The sequence below is a fragment of the Marmota marmota genome, unplaced genomic scaffold (assembly GCF_001458135.2).
Source record: "Marmota marmota marmota unplaced genomic scaffold, marMar, whole genome shotgun sequence".
NCBI classification, from domain to species: Eukaryota; Metazoa; Chordata; class Mammalia; order Rodentia; family Sciuridae; genus Marmota; species Marmota marmota.
Window position 1 is genome coordinate 15,960,615 of NW_026000222.1, and position 26,267 is coordinate 15,986,881.

General features: G+C 46.0%; 1 protein-coding gene and 1 pseudogene across 1 annotated transcript in view; both read right to left on the reverse strand.

Annotated features, from left to right (window-relative positions):
* Positions 1-21,884, reverse strand: part of Cdh1 (cadherin 1) — a 70,454-nt gene extending 48,570 nt beyond the window's left edge. Inside the window, exons 1-2 of the mRNA XM_048792419.1 lie at positions 21,698-21,884; positions 20,740-20,854 (exon numbers count right to left, since the gene is read on the reverse strand). Of these exons, the coding sequence (XP_048648376.1) occupies positions 20,740-20,854; positions 21,698-21,745 (163 nt within the window). The 5' untranslated portion in view covers positions 21,746-21,884. The remainder of the gene's footprint in view (positions 1-20,739; positions 20,855-21,697) is intronic.
* LOC125613101 lies at positions 5,866-8,062 on the reverse strand (annotated as a pseudogene).
* Positions 21,885-26,267: the final 4,383 nt, after the last annotated feature.

Here is a 26,267-nt window from a genome sequence, read left to right on the forward strand (position 1 = left end):
AATGCCTTAAAGTGCGCTGGATCTGTTATCAAATCCCAGATAGATTAATCATAAACCAACCTCCCCACCAAATAGAAAGGCAACCTCACTTCTAGTCCACAGCAAGGAAAGTCCCGATAGTTCTTAGTTGGCCCTACCTAAAACCGAAACTGCAGCTGCCTTATCTCTATGTCGGATCTGTTTTCTATTCAGCTTGAGTTTCATGCTGGCTTCTCCAGGACAACAGCAGGGCTTAGTGGTTCATTTTAATACTGGGCTGGGCAACTCATAAACTAGGGAGCTGTTTGCAGACTCATAAATGATGCCTCAGACCATAGCCAAGTGTGTTAACTTGTCAAATCATCCACTGGTCTAGATTATCCAAGCTACCCTCCCAGCTCCAGCAGTTTGGATCACTGAAGTTCTTGAATACAGTAGGTACCCAATAATGACTACATGAATGGAAGGATAAATGATGGGGAGAATGACGTACAGATATATAGAGGGACAGGGTCCCTTGGCCAGCTAAGCTGTCCTCTCCAAATACACTGGAACTTTGTCACACATTTAGCATATTTTGCTTACTTATATTTGGTTCTTCAAGAAAACATGGGGAGCTGGGTATTGGTGGTGCATGCCTGTAATCCTGGTGACTCCGAAGGCTGAGGCAGGAGGATTGCTCATCAAAGCTAGCCTCAGCAATTTAGCAAGGCTCTAAGCAATTTAATGAGACCCTGTCTCAAAATAAAAAATAAAAAGGATTGGCAATGTGGTTCAGCAGCTAAGCGGCCCTGGGTTCAATCCCTGGTTTAAAAACAAACAAAAGAACACATGAGGAAGAGGCCAGGAGCAGCTCAATGTCGAGCTGCTTACCTAGCACACACCAAGCCCCACCCTTGCTAATAAAAAGAATACATTGAGGTTGGGGGGGAGCTGGGGTTGTGGCTCAGTAGTGGAGCGCTCATCTGGCACATGAGGCCTTGGGTTCCATCCTCAGCACCACATAAAACAATTCATAAACAAAATAAAGGTATTGTATCCAACTACAACTAAAAATACATACATATATACATCACATGGGAGTTAGGTCCCTAGACCTAGTAACTCCATTTTGGTTCTGAGACTCAGGACAGAAACTTATAAACTGCCAAGAAAAAGAAACTTAAGATACTCTGTTCCCATAACCATCCCCCATAAAGTCCCTACAAAGAAAAATCTGTTGTTAGCCAGCCACCTGCACCCAAGGTCAATTTTAGCCTGCTGCGCCTGGCAGAAGGGCAGCCTGGCAGACACTCTGTCAATAAACCTGTGCTTGAGCTCAGAGGTGTGTCTCTCTTGGATATTTGTACCAGCTACCCTAACAATGGGGAGTCTCAATTTCCTTTCATATTTTGCCTTGAAGGATTCATTCCCACTTTAGACTGGTCATTTTGCCCAGGGCCAAGCCTTGACATCTTTTGGGGAGATTTGCATTCTTCAGAAAAACTGATGAGCCTTGTAGTGCCTTTGCTCCAAAGCACACACGCCACACACACACACACCCCTATACAACTTTTAATGGCTTCTTATTCCTGCCTCCTCCTCAGTGCAACCAAGAATCACCTGGGGAGTGTGTTTTAAACAAAACATCAGTACCCCAGTTCCCCCTGAGATTTCCTGACTCAATCTCTGGGAGGGAAGGCCCCTCAAAGTATGCATTTTAAAGCTTTGGGTGGACCACACTCTAGCCCAGGTTTAGGAACTGCTGCTCTGGTCTGGTTTGTCTTTCGAATGGGATCCAAGAACCTCCAATCCCAGCATAAGACTTTTAAATGTAGAATCCTAGAACCTACCCTAGATTTATAAATCAGAATGAAGAATTGGACGAAGCGATGGCCATTGGTTTTAATTAGTTACTAAAGTGTGTGTGTGTGTGTGTGATGTTGAAGAATTGAACTCAGGGATTTTCTACTACTAAACTACATTCCCAGCCCTTTTTATTTTTTATGAGGCAGAATCTTGCTAAATTGCTGAGATTTAGGCTAACAGGGTAGTTAGACAACTGCTTCCCAGAATGACAGGGTTGAAATATTAGGCTAAAAGTCCCCAAACAGCTGCTAATTAATTAATCAGCATTTCAAAAGGAGCCAAAAGGGGAGGGCAGGTGGCTTTCCCTTCCCTCCTCCACTTCCAGGTCCCACTATCTTCAGTGTCTCTCCGTGCTCCTCTGGGTTTTTTCCTCCAGCCACTTAAGGACCCTCGGCAATGCCAGTGGTTCCCCTCTTTAACCCTCAGTCTCTCTACTTGTAAAATGGGAATGAGGGTGGAGTCAAAGGATTGTGGCAACTAAGGAATTCGAGGTGAACTCCTACCCAAGACCCCTGTTGTGGTTCCCCCTGCTGTGTTTGGCTTTTGGACCCCAGGAGGACCACCAAAAACTCTACTTAATCTGCTGATGGTTCTAGTCCTCCCCATTTCACTCCCCACTGTAATGTAGATTCTATTCAAGGCATGGGGGTTGGGGATTTTCACTGACTTTCTTCCCCAGAGTCCCTGGGGCCTGGGAAACACTGTAGGCGGGGCATAGGGTGGGATTCAAAAGGGTGATTTGAAGTTTTGGCTTCAGAGCCAGATGGTGCTAAGTGCTAAATACAGTAGGAGCTCTCACTATGATTTCCACCCCCTCAATGTAAAAAGCAGAGAAGGGACCACTGTAAGCTGCTTTCTACAATTGATTTTGATTTTTTTTTTGGTGGTGCTGGGGATTGAACCCAGAGTCTTGGGGCATGTGAGACAAGTACTCTACCAACTGAGCTATATCACCAGCCCCTGCAATTGACTTACCTTTAGGAAGCAAATAGTTTGGGAAGGCAATGGGAAGAACAAAAAAACTTGTAAAGCTCACATTACTGTTCAAAAGGATGCCAGAAAGATGGCACCAACCAAATGTGCATGAGAGAGAGAGAGAGAGAGAGAGAGTGTGTGTGTGTGTGTGTGTGTGTGTGTGTGTGTTGAGAAGAGGAAGGGCAAATCTGGAGAAAAAAAATAAAGGAGTTTTAGGAATCTGGCTTCCTCTTCACTCTAAATTACTGCTCCCAAAAGTCCCCCAAAATGGAGATAGTCCATCCTGTCCCCGGGGACTCTGCTGCCACATCTCAGGCCCTCATCAACTACTCATTGAATAGTGCCAACAACACACCGACACACCAGGCACTGTGCTAGGATGAGAAGAAGACCATTGATCCCTAAACAGGAGAGGGACAGAGGGTAGGAAGTATCCTGACTCAGCCCCTTGGGGAAGCCAGACGGACAGCACAAGGAAGGACTGCTAGTGAGCACAGAATGTGCCAACAGGAGGCAGGAGAACCTATCAGGGCCCCACCTTGGGACAAGTGGATCAGGGAGAGGGCCCTCTGCTCAGCTGGGACCCTGAGCAGTCAGGAGCCAGTGTTCAAACTATTAACCATCAAACTCCACCATCCACTGGGAGATGAGAAGGGAAGGGAAAGACAAAGTCCTTGTAATGAAAGCAAGCCTGTCTATGCAAGGTGCTGTCCCCCTCCTTTCTCCTGCCAGCTCCTGCCCCTGGATGACCCAAGACCATGCACACTGGCCTTCCTGCTCTACTTTTTAGAGGCTGTGCCCTGACTGTTTGGTCTAGAATACTCTTTTAAAAAAATAATAATAATAATAATTAATTATTACTTCTAATCAGTTACACATGATAGCAGAAAGCTTTTCAAATCCTTGTTCACAAATGAAGTAGAATTTTTCACTCTCTGGTTGTATAGAATACTCTTTACTCTAAAGCCACGTGGTCTAATCCTTCCCCTCTCCTGGGTCTTTGTTCAAAGGGTCCCATCAGTGAGGCCTTCTCAGAAGACTCCAGTGCTCCCCAGCAATTCCTCAACAGATTCATTTTTCCCAAATATTTGTTACCAACACCCTAAATGTTGTATACATTACTGCCTGTTCTCTGGAACAGGTTAGAATACAAACTCCAGCACAGGGTTCTCTGCTGTCTTCCCAGCTTATACAGCTCTCCATCGTTACTGAAGGAATGAATACACATTGGACAGTGCAGCCCACTCTGGATGGGGGCAGCCCCAGGGCAGGGAGAGGGAAAGGACCTGCCACTCCAGTTCTCCAGGTTCTCTAGGCTTGCTCATATCCCTGCCAACAAGTCCCACCCAAACAGCCACATTAGTGACCTCATTAGGTCTATCAGACCTGAGGTCAGAAGTGAAGGGCAAAGGGTAAAGAGGAAGTGTCCCCCCAGCCCCCTCACTTCCTGTGGTGACTCCATGGTCTGAATGCCCCTTTCACCTAAAATACTGAGTCAATACCTAAACACTCCCTTTTCATATTCCTGGCCTCCAGAATCTGCATGAGGTCCCTCCCTTCTGCCTTAGCTTATAGCATCCCCCTCTCTACCAACAACAGAGGCTGCCTCCTCCCCTTGCTGGCTCACAAGGCACCCCACACCCCAGGCCCAGCTGCTGCCTCCCCTCAGAGGCTTGCCAGCTGCTGCATCCCACACAGGTCTCGCCCCACCTGGATTCTGAATGTGCCTATTGTCTGATAACTTGGCGGCTCAGCATTTTCTACCACCCAGAACAATCTCTAACCCCTTGGGACAAGGGAAGACTTGTTGTGATGGACACAAAGCACACAGTAGGCACTCAGTTGCTGTGCTAAAAAGAAAGCACTTGTGGTAGTCTGTGGTGTGAAATGTGTTTCTCAGGTTAAAGAAAAATGAGGGGAAAGTTCTACAGATTGACAAACTTTTTTTCCAGGTCATGTTGTAAAGGAGGGGCAGGAGACTGGTTCATGACCAATTCATATTTCCATTTATGGAAAATTCCAAGTAAAAAAGAAAAAAAAAACTACAAATTCTATAAGTGCACAGGAAAATGTCATAGGATTCACACTGAATTGTTAACATAGGCCAGCTGAGCCGGCATTTTGGAAAGCACTTGAATTTTCTATTTCCGATCATTATTCAGGCTTTAGTGATCATATACATTCCTCCACCCTTGGGATGGCGTCTCACTATGTTGCCCAGGCTGACTTTGAACTCCTGATCTTCCTGCCTCAGCCTGACAGCAGCTGGGAGTAGAGATGAAAGTCACTGCCCCTGGCTAACAGGATTCAGGTTTCACTTACAGAACTTATTTAAGCTTTATGGAGACCCTGTCTCAAAATAAAAAATAAAAAGGGTGGGGGATGTAGCTCAGTGGTAAAACACTCCTGGGTTCAATTATCAGTAAAAAAAAAAACAAAACTTTCCTCATATTCCGTCTATGGTAATTTTAGAATTAACTGGTTTATCTTTCACCCCACCTCCCACTCCCATCAAAGTGATCATGAAAACCCTTAGGTGGTAGTTTGGAAAAGAAAAATAATAATAATTAAAAGGAATGGCTGCTTGTAAACTGAAGTCCCCAGCCAGCCATTCAGATTTTGAATTGGGCCCAACGGGCCCAATAACACCCTTTAATTCAGGGTTGCAAAAGAGCAGGACAGGAACTTGGGCCTTAAATTACCCTAAGGACTAGAACCAGGAAAGGGCTGAGGGCTCCTGGGCATGGTGGCATATGCTTTGTGATCCCAGTGGTAAGGGAGACTGAGACAGGAAGATCCCAATTTGAGGCTAGCCTCAGCAATTTAGCAAGACCCTGCCTCAAAATAAAACATAAAAAGGGTAGGTGATAGCCAGGCGTGGGAATCCCAGCAGCTTGGGAGACTGAGACAGGAGAATCAGGCAAGTTCAAAACCAGCCTTAAGCAACTCAGTGAAACCCTGTCTCTAAATAAAATACAAAATAAGGCTGGGGATATGGCTCAATGGTCAAGTGCCCCTGGGTTCAATCCCCAGTACCAAAAAAAAAAAAAAAAGAGGGTTGGTGATATAGCTCAGTTGATGGAGTGCTTGCCCCACAAGCACAAGGCCCTGTGTTAGATCCCCAGCACCACAAAAAAAAGGGGGGGGGGGGTTGATATTATCGCTCAGTGGTAAATAAAGCCCCTGGGTTCAATCCCCAGTACCGAAGAAAGAAAAAGGACAGTGGGGTGGGGTGCTGCATGACTGGACCTTGAGGTTACTTTCTAGGTTACTTTCTCAGAAAGGGAGCCTCTAAGCACAGGGAGGAGTGAAGCTGAGACACAATTTTTCCACCGAGGTCCACTAGCAGCAGGATCTTGGAGTAGGATCCATCTAGAAGCTTCTATTCATTATCTCAAAACGAAATTATCTACATAAGCACCTACCTCAACAGTGGGTGCAAGGATTTTAAAAAAGAGGATCATACATGAACACTTAGTTGAGAACCAATATGCAGATGCAATGAACACTGTAGTTATTATTTAATGACAATATTATTATTCTAGTTCTGACCCCTACCACTGTGTGACTCTAGCCCAGACCCCTGCCTTCATTGAACCTACCTAGTCATGAACAAACTAAGAAACTAGACAATTCTGTTTTTGTTTGTTTGTTTTTTGGTACCAGGATCTGAACCCAGGGGCGCTTAACCTCTGAGAGGTCACCCCCAGCCCTTTTTATATTTTATTTAGAGATAAGATCTCACTAAATTACTGAGGCTGGCTTTGAACTCACAATTCTCCTGCCTCAGCCTCATGAGCCTCTAGGATTACAGGCATGCACAGTGGTACCCAGCAAAAAAGAGGTTTTATAGAGGCAAGATGGAAGGCCAGTGGAACCTATCTAGTAATTGCTAAATACCGCAGAAGGAAACATATTCAAAAGAGGAAAGCAGCCTTATCAAGCAATACTTTCCCAAGCACTAGTTAATTCTTCACCAGCAATACAAAGTATTTATATGAGCACCTCAGGCCTGGGTAAGAGCCTTCTACTTGCTTGAATGTGGCTAGATATTGCCTTCAGAATCTCTACTGCTTTAGTTTGTTCAGTTACCTGTGTCCACACAATTCTAGCATCAATCTGCAGCAGACTCCCTTTCCTAAGACTGAGCTTGACCACATCATAAGGTTGTAAAACAATCTCCATGGTTATTAGCTGATTAAACTTGAATTCAACACCATACGGTGATAGGAGGCAGCAAAGGATAAGATTCTGATCTTAGATCATTCCAAGTAAGGCATTTTAGATGATAATGAGAGAAGGATTAGTTGCAAGCTGGATCTGAGCTCAGGGGTGGGCATGAAGAAAACTGTTCCATGTAGTTTGGGAGAGCTAGGGACTCCCTGAGCTCTGTTGTGAACTGCAGGGGCTTCATTTAAGGAAGGGTATGATGTGGGCATAATAAAACCATTCTTCAGACAGTTGAAGATGGTCCCCTTCTGTAGCCAGAAACACCAGCTGTCCAGCTTTGTCCATTTCCTTTAGCCCCAGGCAGTCCTGTATGTACAGAGTTGTCTCTTGTAAGGGAATGGTTTCCTTGGCTTGGCCACTTCTATAAAATCCAAACCATTCAGAAGCTACAGGGTCCACAATGGAATCATTGAGGAATTTCATCACAAATGTCTTCAGGGCCATGAGGTTTTTTTTCTTTGTAGGACTCATTGACACTCCGCTCCTGATTTATATCTGCCAAGAAGATGCTGTGGTTGCAGTACACATCCTCCTTTACGGGATCATGCCAATATTCTGCTTGCACTAGGCATTCTTGAACAGCTTTGGAGTAAGCCCCAACATTCAGTGTTTTTCTGATAAATTCACAGATGTGAGAGCTCTCTCCTGGGCATCAAGGGAGTCCAAAAACACCCATCCCATGCCAGATCACCAGCGGCAGCGGTACTGGCTGCTCGAGATGCCCCAGCGCCCGGGCAGCGCAGGACCAGGGCAGCAGGGCGACAGCCAGGAGCCACAAGGAGCTGGGCGCTGCCATCTTGGCTGTCACATGACCGCGGGCACGGGGTGCCGGAACCGCACTCTGGCAGGGGCCGGGCAGGCCACGGGCTGTGCGGGTTCTCAAAAAGAGGCAATTCTTCAGGCCTCTCTTAACTATGACCCCAAAGAATGGCTTTTTTTTTGGGGGGGGGAGCGTTACCAGGGATTAAACTCAGGGGCACTCGGCCACTGAGCCACATCCCCAGTCCTATTTTGTATTTTATTTAGAATCAAGGTCTCACTGAGTTGCTTAGTGCTTTGCCATTGCTGAGGCTGGCTTTGAACTCGAGATTCTCCTGCCTCAGCCTCCTGAGCTGCTGGGATTACAGGCATGCGCCACCGCAGCAGACAAGATTGTCTTTTTGTTGTTGTTGTTGTTGAAATACATAACTCTTACAGCACAAACACAGTATTTACATTTCAAGTTCTTTTTACAAAATGTGTGCCACTGTGGAAGATTGGCTTTTTAAAAACACACTTTCTCTATGATCTTAGTTTGAGATAATTCTAAATCTTCCTTTAGAGAGAGGATTATGAGGTCTACAAAGACCTTGGCATTCATTCTTTGGCTGCTGCAGCCTCTGAGATGGAGCAGGAGAAATGATCCTGGTGTGACCCCAAGTGCTTTAGAAGTCAAAATTGGGAAAGGTGCTGTCAGTATTCAGATAATGCATACCCAATCCATCAACCTCCTCTCAAAGTCTTACTGAGTTCCTCCTGCTGCTATTTCTGCCCCATTTCCATTCATTCCATTCTCCTTGGGACCACATGATACCCTTTACAAGTATTTAAAAGCATCTTAATTGGCTCTCAGCTTTCTCAAAAGACCAGCAGCAAAGGTGGCTGGACAGTCAGTCATCCAAAGAACTCTTGGTCTACTGAAGGCTTAAAGGATCCCGGGAGGTGGGGAAAGAACAGGATCACTGAACTGTTGACATGCACAGTGGGAGTCTGAGCAAGAATAAACTCAATAATTATGGTGATAGAAACTGCCTGTGGGATTGGTACTAATCCTCACCCTATTACACGCCTCAGCAAACTCTGAGATCTAGTAATCTCCCACTGCCCAGGATTGGTTGTGGGAGAAATCTATTCCCTGCCATCAATAACTCCCCCAGGGGCTAAGAAACCACCATATCTGCAGACCCTCTTGCCCTTAGGATCTAATATGTTCTTGAGGAGGGGGGTGGGATACTTTCCTAATGAGAGACCCTGGATTCTATCCCCACCACCAAAGAAAGAAAAAAGGAAAAGAAAAACATTGCAGACCATCTCTAACCATCTAAGACAATCTCTAATTACTGAGTGAAGAAAATGAGGTATATAACTGTGTATAATATGCTATCCTTTGTGTTATAAATTGGGGGGGGGGGACATAAGAATCTACAATTCTAATTCAAGAAACACTGGTACTTGGGCAATGGGAATTCTCCAGAAAAGCACCAGTCAGGTAGAGGTATGAAGCTGGTGGCATAAGCTTTGGGGTCAGCAGATCTGGGTTCAAATCCTTGCCTGCCAACTCCTTGCTTTGTGGCCTTGGGCAAGTCGACAACTTTATCTGGGGCCCAATATCCCCCTCTGTAAAATGGACACAACACTATAATTAATTTCATAGGATGGTTCAGCCACATAGGTGGTGATGATAAATTGACATAGATTGGCTACACAATGGCATGCTCAGCTGGTAGCACAATCTGCCCTTGAATGGGTGCTAGACCAAAAGGGATGTCTTGGATTTGGGGAGGTCATGCAGCAAAGGAAGGTACCTCTGCTTCATCTTTAATCCTTCTCTCTGATTCCTTCAGTCTTTTATCATTTACACATTTTTAATTCCTTCTACAGAACTCAAAAGCAGAAGCATCTAATAATCAAAACCGGGGTTTTGCCAAGCATAATGATTGTATACCTGTAATCCCAGCAAATTGGGAAGATGAAGTAGGAGGATCACAAGTTCAAGGCCAATATCAGCAACTCAGTGAGATCTTATATCAAAAAGGGCTAGGGATATAACTCAGTGGTAAAGCACAGGCATAGCAAGCTCGAGGTCCTGGTGTCAATCCCCAGGACCAAAAAAGAAAAAAACTCTTTAAAGAATGTTTGCTATGTACTGGGAGCACTTTCTAGATGCTAACTCATCAGATCATCCCTGCAACCCTGAGATAGGAATCATGTTTATTCCCTTTTTTCAGGTGAGGGGACAGAAGCAAAAAAGGGTTAAGTAACTTGTTCAAGGTCAAAGGGATTGGAATCCAGCCATTCAGACCACCCTTCCCGGTTTATCCTTGCTCTCTGAAGTAGGCTGAGAGACTCATCCTGAAAGTCACAACCTTGACATTAAATCTCCTTTGAAACAAGAAATAAAACCCCACACCTGGCAAGTGACAGCAGTTTCTTTGGTTGAATAGGCTGCCAGGTATTTGATTCCTTAAGTCTTAAATACTCCCATGGTTCAGGTGAGAGGATTAGCAGAAAGAAGAAATGAAAACAAGAAACCATAACTAAATTCCAAAGTCCAAAGAAAAATCAGCACAACTTGAAGTTTCAAAATCAAAGACCATGTGACAAGCCTGAAACTCCCACCTTCAAAGGTGTAGAAGAGGATTCCTTTCTTTCTGTCTCAGTCTCAACCTGAGCCTTGGCCTCCAATTAGCTAGTAGCTGGGATTATAGGGTGAGAGGATTTCTTTTTTAGAGGGTGGGTACTGGGAATTGACCCACCCAGAGACACTATCACTGAGCAAAATCTCCACCTTTTTGTTTTTCACTTTATTTTTGGTACGGGGGATTAGAATCAGGGGCACTAGACCACTGAGCCACATCCCCAGCCCTATTTTATATTTTATATTTATATTTTATTTGGAGACAGGGTCTCACTGCGTTGCTCAGGGCCTCACTGTTGCTGAAGCTGGGTTTGAACTTGCAATCCTCCTGCCTCAGCCTCACGAGTGACTAGGATTACAGGCATGTGCCACCAGGCTCTGGTTGCTTTTTATTTTGAGACAAGGTCCCTCTATTGGCCAGGCTGGTCTCAAACTGGCAATCCTCACCGCCTCAGCCTTCCCAAATCACTGGGATTAGAGTCCATGTGATTATACAGGCCTGATCTACTATGCCCAGTCTGGAAGATTTCTTGGTAAATACAGATTTAAAACGAGAAAGCACAAGGTATAGGAAGTACACCCACAGGTCCTATTTTCTCCAGAAAGTTTAGTCACCATCGCAAGCCTGGAAGTTGGTTGGGATAGCAATGAAACCTTTGTGTGAACTTCACCAAGCCACCTCTCAACTCAGTTATCTCTGGAAAACCCTTAGAAAAAGCTAGGAGGAAAGAGACCTAGGGCCAGTATCTCCCGGGGACAAATGAGTAAGTGCTGGCACCTGAAGTACCTATTACCCTGAAGGGTGATGTCATGGTTGATTCAACCTTCGATATAGAATGACCTTCCCAGGAGAGGCCTCTCCACTGTGGTGACTCAGGGCCCTGCCCCACCTGTCAAGAAGCACTCAGTTTATTTGTCCCACCTCTGATTCAAGAGGTGACGTTTTCTGATAGAAAAGCCACAACTTTTCCCACGAACAAGTTGGTCATCTTGTTCCCTTTTCAAACACTCCTACACAATTGTGGCGAGGAATTTGTGGGGGAGGAAGTCTGCAGTCTTTCAGAGTGCTCATACTGGCTTCTTCCTAAGAAGCAGGTCCCCAGATGTTGGTAGATAAGTACAGGGAAGAAGACAATCTCTGCCCAAGAGGTCTCGATGGACCACCTCATCCCACTGCCATGAGAAGCATCAGAAAACTAGAGGAGAGCCACATTCCTCTTGGGCAACACGCCAAGGGGCGGGGTGGCTTGAAAAGAGCGTTAAATCCTGGTTTGAATCTGATACCCTTTAAAGAAGATGTGGTAGCAATTAGCCTCAGGATTGTTCCTCTAGCAAATGCTACCAAGATGGACTGGGAAAATGTGGGAGTGTCAGTTCCTATAAGACTGAGTCTAATTCTAACATTGACTGAGCACCTCACTTCTTTAGGTCTTTACACAACACCATTCCTCTTAGGGATGAGGTTCCCCTAAACCTCTTCACCCCACCCACACATAGCCTTGATCATCCTTCCTCCTGTAATATTTTTCCTTCCATAGATCACCATCTGTCTGTCTCCTCTTGTCGTCTTAATTGGAAGTGATGTTCCAGCAGGGCTTCTTATCTGCTTGGACCTTTCTGGATCCCCAATGCCTAGCACAGTACAGGACAGTGCTCAAGGTCAATTTGTTCTAGGAATAGACAAGCAAATGCCCCTGTCATTTGGAGGAACTTCTCTCCCTCTGAGATCTTCAGAGCAGAAATCATCCATCTCTTCACCTGACTAACCACAGACCCACTTACTGGTTGCGTGACCCATGCTGTCTACAACTGTCAGTTCTCATGGGGCTGTCATGAGACATGAAGAACAACACATAAGTACTAGTCAATACATTTCTGATTGTAAGCAGCAGAGATCTAGCACTTTTTTTTTCCCCTGCTGCTGAAGGCAATTGAAACCTGGGCCTCATACTTCCTGGAGCATTCTATTCTACTATGCTGCCACTGAGCTAAACTCCTGGCCCCAAGACAAGTCTTTTTCTGGTTAAGCATGCCTTAAATATCATGGAGGATGTACTATTTTGTGGGGGGGAGAGTGAGGGTGCGGTACTGGGGACTGAACCCAGGGGTACTTTACCACTGAGCTACATCCACAGGTCTTTTTTTTTTCCCTTTTGAGACAGGTCTCACTAAATTGCCAAAGCTGACCTTGAACTTGCAACTCTCCTGACTCAGCTTCCCCAGTCACTGGGACTACAGGTGTTCACCACTATGCCCAGCATGGGATATACTTATATTACTTATACTAAAACTTGGCCACTGCTTATTTGAAATTCAAAAGTAACTGAGTATCTTATATTTTTATTTGCTAACTCTGGCGACTCTACCCATTAGGCAATTATCTTCCAGAAAGTGACATATCTTACGAAAGAATTTAGAAATTTGCCCTACAGCTTCCTCTCAATGAATATCCTGCGGGTGGGTTTTGGAGCTGGGAGATTTTTATCCTGACTACTCTCTCATTAAGTTAGCCTTAAATTTTTGTCTTTTTGAGTTTTTAGATCTCTTACCAAGGACCTTCCAGGCTCCTCCGCACTGCCAAGAATTAGAAGTAGACCAGGTCTTGAACAATTAATGGGCTGCAGGCTACAGGAGAGAGCAGGTGGAAGGTTCTGGATATACCTGGAAGCCTTGTTCAAGGAAGGTGTTGCCTGACAACAGGAAAGTGAACAAGTGGCCTGGCAGGATCAGGTGTCTGTTGAGATTTTGATCTGGTGCTTCCTTACACCCAAAAGTGTGGGGTAGAAATGGCTCATCTGACCTTTAGACTCCAGACTGCAAGCTGTTTTGTGACACGACAATTAGGTAAGGTTACACCCGGGTGTGCAGGGCTTGGAGACACTGGGGAGTGCCATACAGAAGCCCATGCCCTGAGAGCATCCCTTCTTCCCCACGTGCTCATGTGCTTTTCCTTGGCTTTCAATAAAAAAGCCCATCTTAAACAAAACAAAAAGAAACCAACCACAGGGAAATGTCATCTAAAAACAGAAGATCACTATGTATAGACATGAGTATACATTCTGAAACTCTTATTAATTCATTCAACAGATACTTACTGAGCACCTATTATGTACCAGGCACTGTTACACCATAAAAATCCCTGGCTTCCCAGAGCTTACATTTTAGAGGGAGGAGACAAAATACACACAATATGTTAGATGGTGAAAAGTGCTAGAGAAAAACGAAACAAAGGAGGAGAAAAGAAAGCTGGGGCAGAGGTTACTATCTCAAAAAAGGGGTGAAAGAAAGGCCTCACTGAATGCGGGGGCAGAGTGTAGCAGGACACAGTGAGTAAGCTGTGCAGATATCACAAACAGGTAATAACCAGTGCAAAGGTGCTGAGTAGACATGTAGCCAGGTACAGCCCGTAAGCAAAGGGGCTGGACAAAATATGTTTGCAGGAGATGGGAAAAGAGAAGGAGCCAGGCTAGGGGTGGAGGGAGATTGCAGAAGACACAAAAATCAAAGACAGGATTTCTATTCTGTGTAAAATCATGAGCAATTGAACCTGGGGCACTTTATCACTGAGCTATTTCCCAGTCCTTCTTGTTTTTTTTTTATTTTGAGACAGGGATTCACTAAATTGCTGAGACTGGCCTCAAACTTGTGATCTTTCTGCCTCAGCCTCCCAAGTCACTAGGAATTCAGGCTGGGATTACAGATGTGCGCCACCATAATGAGCTCTAACGGTCATTTTTAAAACCATCACTCTGACTGATGAGTGGAGAATAGATTGTGTTGGGGGAGGAGAGGGACCCGGGAAGCAGAGAGAGGAGAAAGAGGCTGCTATGACCATCTCCTTTGGGAACAGAGAAGATATCTACGTGTGTTTGAATGCCAAACCACAGAAACAGATGTTCTCGGTCTTGAACTTGCCCTGGTGAAATAAATTTGAAAAGCTTTAGGCTTATTACAAGCTCTCCCAATTGCAAAGCCAGCTAATTATTATCTAGGACATGGCCAATTATCCCTCGAGGTCCTGTGCCTGCCACCGTTTATGATCTCGCTCATGGGGAACAGAGTCAACCCTGGCAGGGAGGCCTCATGACATCCTAATAGTAATATCTGAACTCACAGGGGAATGGGCATCTTCTCCTTCTTTTGGGAGGGGTATCCTCTTCCTGGCTAAGAACCTAGAGCAAGTCCCAGATAGAACAAGGGTTTGTCTCTACTTCCCCAGTCCTGAATGCAAATTTTGGTAGATTTTCTGGGACTCCCCGAAAGTTGAAAAGAGAGAAAAAGGAAGACAAGTATTGTTCACCTAGCATTTATTTCAAGTGAAGGTCAAGAGGTAAATGACCAAGGCAAGAGAAGGATTCTAAGTTCAAAGCCTGCCTTTGCAACTCAGTGAGATCATTTCTCAAAACACAAACAACAAAGTGCATAAGGATCTATGAGTAGAGAATAAGGACAGTTCCTGCCTTGGACCATTATGAGGATTAACTACACTGTCAAGTTGGCAAGATCTTAATAAGTTCTGCACTCATCCTCAGCTTCTTCTTGTCCAGGAAGGCACAGCTCTAGCTCCGGACTCCAGGACACGCCATTAGGCAGCCCACTTCCTTTTCCTAGAATCCCTTTCTCTTTCTGTGTCTGGCCAACACCCTCTTACTCATCAAGTCTCAGCAGGTGAAACTGACCACTCCCACCATCCTCTGAACATTTTCCTACCTGCAGCATTCTCAGAGTATATTGAAATGACCACTGAAGGGTCCCTTTAAGTAGAGATTTTTATGGAATCTCCCTAAGGGGTTGTTTCTAAATTTTGGTGCACTGACTGCTTCTGTGAGTCCCCCATTCTTAGCCCATCCACTTGGTACCCAGAGCATCCATGGCAAGGTCAACTCTCTCCCTCCTTGATTGAAGGTGCCTTGAGATCCTTGGCCTCAGACTAGACAACCAAGTGCCCACACCCTGGGTGGCACCAGGTAATTATTCATCAAACATCTCTGACCTATGCCCTAAGACTGTCCAAGGCAATGAATAGTCACAGGCACCTAGAGAGCTTTTAAAAATGCCAAGTCCAGACCCGACCCTCCCCACATTTCCACTTCCCAGAGAGACTATGGCTCAGTGAATTTGCAGGAGGGCAAATCAGCATTTGCAGGTGTCTCAAGTCACTGGATGCTTACCCACAGGAGCAAACTATGGTCTCAGGGGCTAGGACAGAGCATGTTTGGCAATGGGAAAACAGACAGGTATCTTTAAGCATGAGTACTATGAAACACTTTTAAAACTCAAGTAAAACCAGACACAGGGTGCACACTTATAATCCCAGCAGCTCGGGAGGTTGAGGTAGGAGTTTCATGTGTTCAAAGTCAGCCTCGGCAATTTAGCAAGACCCTGTCTCAAAATAAATTAAAAGGGCTGGAGATGTGGCACAGTGGTTAAGTTACCCTGAGCTCAATCCCAGTCCAAAAGAAAATAAATAAATAAATAAAGCAGAAGCTGACAGATTCAAGGCCATTCTAACTTCCCCACTACCAGAGACTCCTTATCCCCTCTTCTCACCCCAATTCAACCTTCCTAACTCATGGGAAACCCACTCCAGCCCAAGCACATTGCACAGTGGCAAATAAGAAAACTGCCACACAATTTCCTTTCCCAACAAAGGCACTCTGGTCACTGTTTGCAGAGCAGTGTTTGCTTAACACAGAAGCAGAAGAGTGAGGAAACTGGTTTGGCTGGTTTGCTGGGCAAGAGGGAGCTCAGGAGAACTTTTGAACCAAGGATATAAAACATGGGAGAGTCTCAAATTCAGACAGCACCCGGCACTCCAGAGACTCTCTCATATTTAATATTCATAGAGCACTTGACACACCACCGTAGGGCATGGGTAAGAGTATTCCCACTGTACAGATGAGGGCACTAAGGCTTAGAGAGGAGTGTCTTAGCCAATCAATGCCCCTCACCTGGTAAGACGCATTACCTCAAGAATCTTCTAAATTTGGGGAAGATGCCTTATGGACCTTGGGGAGATGCGGAGGGTTAGAAGTAGATGAGAGAAAGGAAAAGGAAAAGTGCAGAAACATCAAAACTAACATAAGCTGCAGTATAGAAAAAAGTAACTTACAAAAAAGAGAGAAAGAGAGATGAACAGGGATGGGGAGACCAGTGATTTCTTTTTAATTAATCAAAGATGAAAAAACACTTAAAAATGACTCACTGCCCTTCCATTTCTGGATTCAGATTGGAGGTCTCCCTTATCTGGCCTCCACAGCTTTCAGAGGGAAGCACTGGGTGCACAGCTCCCCAGGGACACACTCAGGGCAAGTGACTGACTGACTGGGCAAGCAGCCCTCACAGCACATTTAAGAATTCCAACAGATCAATTCCTCCCTGCCCACCTACAAGCAAGCTCCAGGGCTGATCTGAAGCCACAGAGTAGAGATTGAGAGGAAAAGCATAAGCCAAGGTAGTGAGTACTTATTCATTCATCCGTTCATTTGCTCAAAACATTACCTGAGTGCCTTCTATGTCCTTAAGAAATTATTAGCTGCCATGTTGCTATATGTTTTTTCTTTACATTCATTCTCACCTGTATTTACGGTCAGTCTTACCTGCTTTATTCATTACTGTAACCCCAAGCTCTACCTAATGCTGGCATAAAATAGGCATTCACATTTGTCAACTAAAGGAATAAATGTGGACACTCAGATACCCACATCCCAGCTAGTGACAACTAATTATTCATCAAATATGAATTAAGAGCTGGAGATATAGATCAGTGGTAGAGTGCTTGCCTAGCATGCATGAGACCCTGGGTTCATGACCTAGTACCATGAAAAAGGAAAAAAAAAAAAAAAGAATGAATTTATAGATGAGGAAATTGAATTTCACAGAAGTGACATCTGAACTCACATAGCTAGTAGCTGAAATTCAAATCTGGATCTTGCTCACTGGACTATCCTAACTTCATTCTCATCCTCCTGCCCTGAAAGGGGATGGAAGTGAGACACAGTGGACACCCCTAAAGGCCAAACCTGGACTGTGACAGGTGCCTCTAGGGGATTTTAGGGTTTTGGCAGCTGTTAAGAGATGGGGAGCTGATTGCTTCATAGGCTCTGGTTTATCTGGGGCTATACTTGGAAGGGACTGTGTAACAGACACCAAGGTGAGCATTTCGGAAGAAAAATCTTGCCCAACCCAATAAAAAGCCCGGGAGGACAGACAGGGATTTCCATAAGCACCTGGCAGAGAAGGGGGTGGGGTGGGGAGCTGCAAGTCAGCCTTCCTTAAATGGCCCTGCAGGATCTGGGACTTCTCCGCCTCCACTCCTTTGGAGACACAAAGGGAAGGGCGGGAGGCCCACTGGTCTCCTTTCCCTGTAACTCTGTATCAGTCCTTGTCACAGTCATGACAAATTGGGGAAGTTACATGTAGGAGTTTGAGGGGTGGAGAAGTGGGTGTCTGATGAAATGATCCCAAAGCAGGTTTCCATGTTTGCTTTTTCAAAGTCCACTTTAATGAAGGGACCTGCTGTTGTTTGTACCAGCTTTCAGCACGTCTTTCAGAAAAGAGGGGAAATGGATCTGTTTAACCCACACAGATGGGTACCTGTAAACTAGATCAATCTATCAAGCAGCTAAAGCTCACTCAAATCCAAAATATGGGCACTGTTTGTCCAAAACTAGAGAAAACAAAAGAAAACCATCAATCGAAAAGCCTGCCAGGTTTTTATTCCACCCCACGTCGACTTAAAACTGTGTACTAGGCTAATAGCTCTGAGATCCCAAACTGTCTAATATCCTGAGTCTCTCAAACCAGTTTGTCCTAAGAAAAAGGAAAATAATTAGCAACTCTAAAGAATCAGTTTATAGTTGAGGTTTTTTTTTTTTAAACATTCTCCACAGAGAAAAAAAAAAAAAAAAAACAAAGGAATTAACACAAGACTTCAATTATGGAGCTAATCACATAGGGTACAAGAATGACCCCAGCGAACCATACAGAAGTCCCCTCAGTTCAGTCAAAACCCTATTGTGACACTTCAGCCATGGGTTCCTTATTTGAAATCCCTGGGCAGCAAATTCTTCACGAAGCCCATGTCTAAACCTGGTGCCAACATTCTGTCTCTTTATTTCCCTGGACTGTCTAAAGACAGCAAGGCCACCATCCTCAATTCTGACCACATCTTGAAATCACAAAGCCGGTTCCTGAAGTCAAATGCGTGATTTTACAGAAGGACTTCTGTCCTGGAGCAATCATACATTCAACTGCTACAAAGAGATCCTACAGTATAGAATGGCAAAAAAAGTTAAAAGTCAGGAAAACTGTGGAGTGGGGTGGGGACTGCAGTCACAAAAGGACCAGGAACCAGCCACACAAGAAGCTTGTGGAATGTGTTTCTACCAAACCACCAGCCCCAGGTCACCCCCCACCTCTCACCTAATTGCACCATCTCTGTCATCACCACTTGCTTCGGGGTGGGGGGCATCAACACCTCAGTCCTTAGTCTACTTCACAATGGACACTAATCACCCAAATACTTTAATACCTTTCTTCTTATTTGTTCATCTTTCAAATCTCTCTCTCTCATTGAAAAAGAGAAAGGGAAAGAGGGAGAGAAAGACCAACTGTGGATCCTTCAGCAGATTAAATTGGTCTTCACCTGTTTCCTCACTTGCAAAATAGAATGGTTTCCACTCTCCTAAGACTAGTAGTAGCTGGGTGCAGAGGAGCATACAATCCCAGCTACTCAGGAGACTGAGGCAAGCAGATCACAAGTTCAAGACCAGCCTCAACAACTTAGCAATACCCTATCTCAAAATAAAAAAAGAAAAGGGACCGGGAATATAGCTCAGTAATAGAGCACCCCTGGATTCAATTCCCAGGGATAGGACAAAAACAGACTAACCCTCCCTAAGCACTACCAAAGGAACTGGCATGGGAATACAAAGCAATCAGCACACCTCATACATGTGCTCACACATACACCTGCCTCTCATTTCTAACCCCTCTCCTAATCTACAAGGCTGGGTCAAGACTGCCTCCTCCCAGAAGCCAGTTTTCACTGCCCATTAACACTCATCCAAACACCCCAGGCCACCCACACCCTTTCACCTCTCACTGCCCATGTCCAACAGTGCATCTAAAGGGATCCTGGGATACTCAGGAACCTGCTAGAATGTGCAATTCAGAAGACAGGGCTGGAGTGTCCCTGTCCCTACATCTCAGTTTACTCCTTGGGCAGCCAAGGCAGAACATCAAGTAGAGAGTGAATGAGTCATCACTGACCATCATACAGAAAGCTCCAGACACAGATGGGTCTCAGAAAAGCAAATATGGCTATTCAATCAAACTGCAGTTTCTCTGTAAAACACACCATGCACAGTTTGAACAAATTCCAAAATTTAAGACAACAGCATGATTGCTGTAAATTTTTCACATGGCCAAAGACTATAAGAATAAACACAGTAGAAGTATTCCCTCCAGGAGGAACTATGGGAAATTTCTCTTTTAAAAGTGTTTCTTTTACTATTATTACTGCCCAATCAACAATAATCATGAGGGAAGAGAATGTGCTTTTGATACAAAGTAAGCACCTGGGAATTAGTGAAACCAGAGGGAAACCAGCCTTTTCCCTTGCTTCCAGGCCTGCCCAACAGTGAAGTGGAAAGAAGCAAACACTAGATTATCACAGTGATAAGTCCTGAAATATATTGGGTGTTTGTATGCATTTCCGTCCCCTGAGTCAGAGCTACTGTGCTTTTATTTAAAAAAAAAAAAAAAAAGGGAATCATTATTCTTTAGGTAAATAGTACCTGTATCAAAATGTTTTCATGTCTATTAACAAAAGCCACAGCCACAGGTGGCTCTTCAGTCATCCCCTAGATGGTGCATAATGGTGCCTGGGAATCAGATCCTGATTCAGATTCCTGTTCAGATGACTCTAGGCAAGCGGAGTCATCCTCTGAGCCTCAATTTGCTCATCTATAAAACGGTAATACTTCTGTCCCACGGTCCCACCCAGACGGTTTTTGCAATCTGAAATGATAAGACTGTCTCCAGTGGCCAGGGATATGAGAAATACTAATGTCCTCTAAATGCTCCCGCCCATCTCCAGCCCTATAAAGTTAACTAGACAGGGCTCAACCACAGTCCTCAACCTCGATAAAACTTTAGACCCATGCATTTGTGTAAATTCCAAGGGGGTGTTTGAGAAAGTCGGGAGAGGGTTGTCCACTCCACCCTAGAGGTGTGGAAGTGCAATTTCTAGGCACCTTCCTTACCCCTCCTTACTCAGCCCAGGGACACCTGCAGTGCGCTCTCACCTCTGCCCAGGATGCGGCCTCTCTCCAGGTGCCGCCGAGGCACAGTGAACGTGTAGCTCTCAGCGCTAAAGCCGGGAAGGCAGGACTCCGGCTCCTGGCAGAGCCATAGTGAAACCTGGAGTGAACAAAAGGAACCGAACCCGAGTGACTTGGGGGGTTCCCTCCCGCCCACACCGAAACCAACAACCCCGCTGCCTCTCCCTGGCTCCCGGCATAGGGATTGTGGGAGGCACCCCCACCCCGGGGCAGGCACCGACGTCATCCTCTCCTATCCCGAAACCCGCAGCTAAGCCCCCACGAACTCCTGGGAGAGGAGGACACTGGGTCATCTCCTGACAATCTAGCCACCTTTCTTTCTCGTCTTCTTCTTCTTTTTTTTTTTTTTTATCTCATTGGAGATGTCTTTATTCTTACCGACCCTACTTTCCTTAGACCGGGAGCGCTCTCGATTCTACTTCCTCATACCTAGGGCGCTCTGACAACTTTGGCCCTCTTTCTTATCCCAAAGGGCCCTGGTTCCTATTTACCATCCTTTCTTTACATGGAAGGTGCCTTTATTTCTACTAATGCTCCTTTCTTTATCTGACCCCCCTTTTCTTGCACCGTGACTCCCCTTGTCCACAACCCGACCTCCATCCTGTTTCACACCCCCAAAGCCCGCCCCAAATTCATTCAGCGGCCAACCCGGAGTAAGTACCCAGAGTTTGCAGCTTGGCGCGCCCCCCACCAGGGTATTGGCAGGAGGGGGCGGGAAAAGTCCCGCTCTCCCTCATCCCTCTCCCAGTCATATCTCGGCGGAATCCAGAGCTCCGCGCAGCTTCCAAGCCGTTCTGGCCCTTTGGACCCAAACTTCCTTGGAAGAGGGAAACTAGGACCGCAGGAGAGAGGAAAGGGCTCCGGGCTCAGCGCGGATCATGGGGCCGGAAGGTATTCCCCCTAGTCAGGGTACTCAACTTACCTGCAGCAGCAGCAGGAGCGCAGAGAGGCTGCGGCACAGAGGGCCCATGGCGGGCGGTGTGGGTGCCGAGCGAAGGCGGGGGCCGGGCGCGGTCGGGTCAGGCCGGGATGGGCCAAGCTAGAGGCTAGCTGGATTTCAGCGAACTCACAGGTGCTATGGAGGCTCCCGAAGCCACTGAGCTGGGCAGCGCAGCAGCCGCCAGGTGAGCCCGAAGGCACCACCCCCGGTGCCGCTGATTGGCTGAGGACGCACCTGCCGGTTTCAGCCAATGAGCAGTGGAGCCTTCAGCTTCCTCCGCGGAAAGGGCGGACGACCCGCCCCCAGCCCCGCCTCCCAGCTTAGCGCGGACCTGTAGACACACTGGTCTGTAGAAGGTAGAGTCTGTGAGTTCTTATTCCATGGTGTTCGAATCCCAGCACCGAGGGTGACCTACTCTAAGACCTGGGATGAGAAAGGGCTTTACACTTTACCCTTTATCTGGTATCTGGTTCCTTTTTTCTTCTCTCTCTTTTTCTTTGGGGTACTGGGGATTGAACCTGGGGTGTTCTACTACTGAGCTACATCCCCAGCTATTTTTGTTTTATTTTACCAGATTGCCCATGCAGCCCTCGAACTTGCTATCCTCTGCCTCAGCCTCCTCAGTCACTGAGATTACAGGCATGAGCCACCACGCCCAGCTTTTAGGTTTGTTGGTTGGTTGGTTGGTTAGCTTCTGCAATACTGGGGATTGAACCCAGAGGCATTCTACCACTGAGCTCTTGACCCAATGGCTCCCCGCACTTTTTTTGGTACTGTGGTTGAACTCAGGGCCACTTTACCACTGAGCTACATCCCCAAAACTTTTTATTTTTATTGTGAGGTAGTTTCACTAAATTACTAAAGCTGTTCTCGAACTTTCAGTACTCCTGCCTCAACCTCTCCAGTCTCCAAGGATTACACGCATAAGCCATCGCACCAGCTTCTAGTTCTTTTTATAATTTTTCCCCCTCTTGGTACTGGAGATTGAACCCAAGGGCCCTGTACCACTGAGCTACATCCCCAGTTTTTAAATTTTAATTTGAGACAGGAGTTCACTAAATTGCACAGGCTGGCTTCCAACTTGCCATCTTCCTTCCTTGGCCTCTGGAGTAGCTGTGATTTCATACACCACCTCTCCCAGCAAAATCCACTCTTAACTGCAGTTCTCTATAGGTTAGTGAATCAGCAAATTGACCCACTGGGTCAGAACCGTCTCTTCAAGCCTTGGAATAATGATCACAAATGCTTCCATACGGTGTTGTGAGACACCCATACAACTAATACGATCAAGTTTCTGAGCCAAAGATGTAAGGGGCAATAATAGAAACAGTAGGTGCAGGGTCTTGAAGTTACTTGCAGGCTCTGTGCCAAATACTTGACATTGACCATCTCCTTTAATTTCATCTGGAAACCATTAAAGGGCTAGAGATGTGACAATACTTGTCATCATAATACTGTCATGCATAAACTCCTAGATTAAATCTCCAGCACTGCAAAACAAAAACAAAACACCTAAGAGCTGTGTTACTATTCCCATTCAATAGAAGTGTAATTGAGGAATGAATAGGCTGAGGCTAGTCGGAGCTGGTACAGGATTGAAACACACCTCCCACTGACCCCAGGGCCCTTTCTCCACCATCTTCACCTCATGTGGCCCCAGACAGTATCCCTCCCAGTTGGAGCTGCAGCTTTCAATCTGCATTTTTTTTTTAAATGCTGACCTGGAAGAGACCCTTAAGAGATCACTCAAACTTGTTATTGTCACATAATTCATTCAATGTCACATAATAAGTCAATGTGAAAGCCAAGAGCAGCCAGTACATTGGCATATGCCTGTAATCCCAGCAATTTGGGAGCCTGAGACTGGAGGATCCTGAGTACGAGGCCAGCTCAGCAACATAGCAAGACCTCCCCCACCACCTGCCCAAAAAAATAAAGAAAGAAAGAAGAAAAATCAAGACCAGAACCCATGATCTCCTGATCGGCAGATTTGGGATCTTAATACCACAGCCACCATCACCTTCTCTAGAGAATTCTGTCCCTGGTAAAGTAATCTTAGGATCAAAAACAGAATAGACAGGCAAAACTTAGATCACATAGTTTCCCTGTCTGCCTGTGGCTGGCCACTATCTGCGCAATTTGGCTCTGCTGACAAGGACATCTCCCTTGCCTTCATCCAAGCACAGTCAGAACCATGAAGCAGTATGTTTCTGCCACTCCATAGCTGTGTGACCTTGAGCAAGTCAGTGTTCTCATCTGCATAAATGAATTGACTCTGGCTAATGGAAAAACAATCACTAAACAGGGTACTTGGCATGTAGCAGCAACCGTTCAATAAATGTTTGGTGTGGACATTGTACTGTTGAAAGGCCCAACCGCATTTGCCTCCCTCATGGGGAAGGCCATGTTGAGTATTTCGCAAGAGCTGAAGGTGAATCTGAGCCCACCCACAAGGAGTACTTTCTCCTCTGCAGAGGAGAGGTGTTGTCTCAAACCAAAACAGTTTCCTGGCAGCCCCTCCCCCCCAAGCTGACCCCTTCAGTTTAATGAGTTTCCAAACACACACCCAAAATTTTGGATTTCTGCATCTTGGCTCCCTCTGCCTCTTAACCCACCAGGAGGCTCAGAGGAAAAAGGCTCCGGTATTTCCTTTCCCACTGAGGCTCCTGCTGGACGGTGCATTAAACAGGATAATGGAAATACAGAAAGAGGCGTTTCCCCCATGGGGCAGCCTTGTCCGTTTATTTTTTTTCCTCCCAGTTATGTAAAAATACATATTTCATACCATCACTGGACCCAGGGAGCCTTTGGGACTTTGCTTTCTTCTACCCAGCAAGACCTGGCCTTGTAACTCTGTGGTGACTCTCCCTGATTCTTCCATTACGCTAGGATAATTCAATAAAAAGGATTTTAGAAAACAATTAGGGGCAGTGAAGACAGTCAGGCCTGATGTGCTCTTTAGACTTCTCGGCAAGTCCTTCTCCAAGCTCCTGGAAGGGTAGCTACCCCCTGGCCATTCAGACTGAGGGAATACAGAGGGGTTCCATGTGGGGGTGGGCCCAGTGTGACTGGGCAACACAGGTAATTGCCTCTGTCCCCTCTTCTATTAAACAGAACACCTCGCTATGGGGATCAAATGGTCAGTGTGGTGAGCCTGTGCTGGTGACATTGAGCTATGCTCTCAGGGTATTGATCTTAGAATAGCCCAGTGTTCAAATTGCAATGCTGCCACTATCTGGATGGCTTAAGACACTTCAATCTCCCCCAGCCCATGTTTCCTCTTCCATAAAATGGAGACCTTGATAACACTGAATTCATAATCTTTTTCTGAGTGTGCTCAGCACTCCTTGCCCAATACCTTTCCTTCCCAGTTTTAGGTAAAAATCCAATGTCCCCAGGAAGCCTCCCCTGCCCCAGGCTGTCCTTTCCCCTACCCCCACAGGGAAAGCCTAGTGGGCTATTTCTGTTCTCAATGGGGAAAACCTTTCACACAGGAGAGTTAGTCATTTGACCCTCTAGGGTCATTTGCATTTTAAAGAGCGTGTTGGGCGCTGACTTGCTTTTTTCCAAGCTATGAAAGCCTTGGAACTACTTGTTCCTGGGTACTTAATCTGCTATCTGTGGATGGGCTTCTGGGGGACCTGTGAACCCCCTTGAGCTTGTATGCAACTCTGTCAATGAGGTGGGAAGGTGCTGCTTTCCTTAGCTTCTCAACCAGGGAATAGGAAAAAAACAAAACCCAGGAGCTGAGATCTTGGGAATTTCAGGCACCAATAGGAAAAAGACTTGTGATCCAGAGGCCCTACAGGTGCCCTTGAGATCGCTCCAGAAAGATAACAGACCTTCCCACCAGGTGCCAACTGGCATACATCCCTCAGCGCATTACAAACTCCAGGTTTCCTCATTGTAGATTGCTTCTCTGATGGACTTCCATTTCCCAGCTGCCCTGGTGACTGGTCAGGCGGGAAGCTAATGATTAATCCCCCAGGCAGTCTTGTGCCTTTTATCTCTGGCAAGGGGACTGTAATAATGGTGTTCAGACCAGGAGAGGTGCCCCTCCCCTTGCTCTCTCCTGGGGGAGCCCAACCCCCATCTGGCTGGACTGGAATCCCCAGGGAAATTGGAATTGCTAGGGATTATAGCAGGATCAGGCTCCTGGCTGTGGGGGGAGAGGAGGCCCCATTCCTGCTACCCTAGGGGGCCCTCCTGACACCTCTGCTGGGCCACCTGCCAGCATGCAGGGGAGGAACTGGATAAACTGCTCCAGCCTCCTGTCCAACTGAGGGTAACTGATAGGTGGCCTGCCCTTTGTAGCTGAGCCTGCAGGTATGCAGTTTTATTTCAAAAGCAAAAAAAAATAGGGGCTGGGAATGTAGCTCAGTGGTAGACTGCTTGCCTAGCACATGCAAGGTCCTGATTTGGATACCAGCACTGAAAAAACATTTTTTTTTTTTTAATTTAAAAAATAGGCCCAGAGGGGCCTTGAAGCCTTAGTAGCTGGGACTACAGGCAGGGAAAACTTCGCATAGTCAGATGCAACTTAATAAAATAT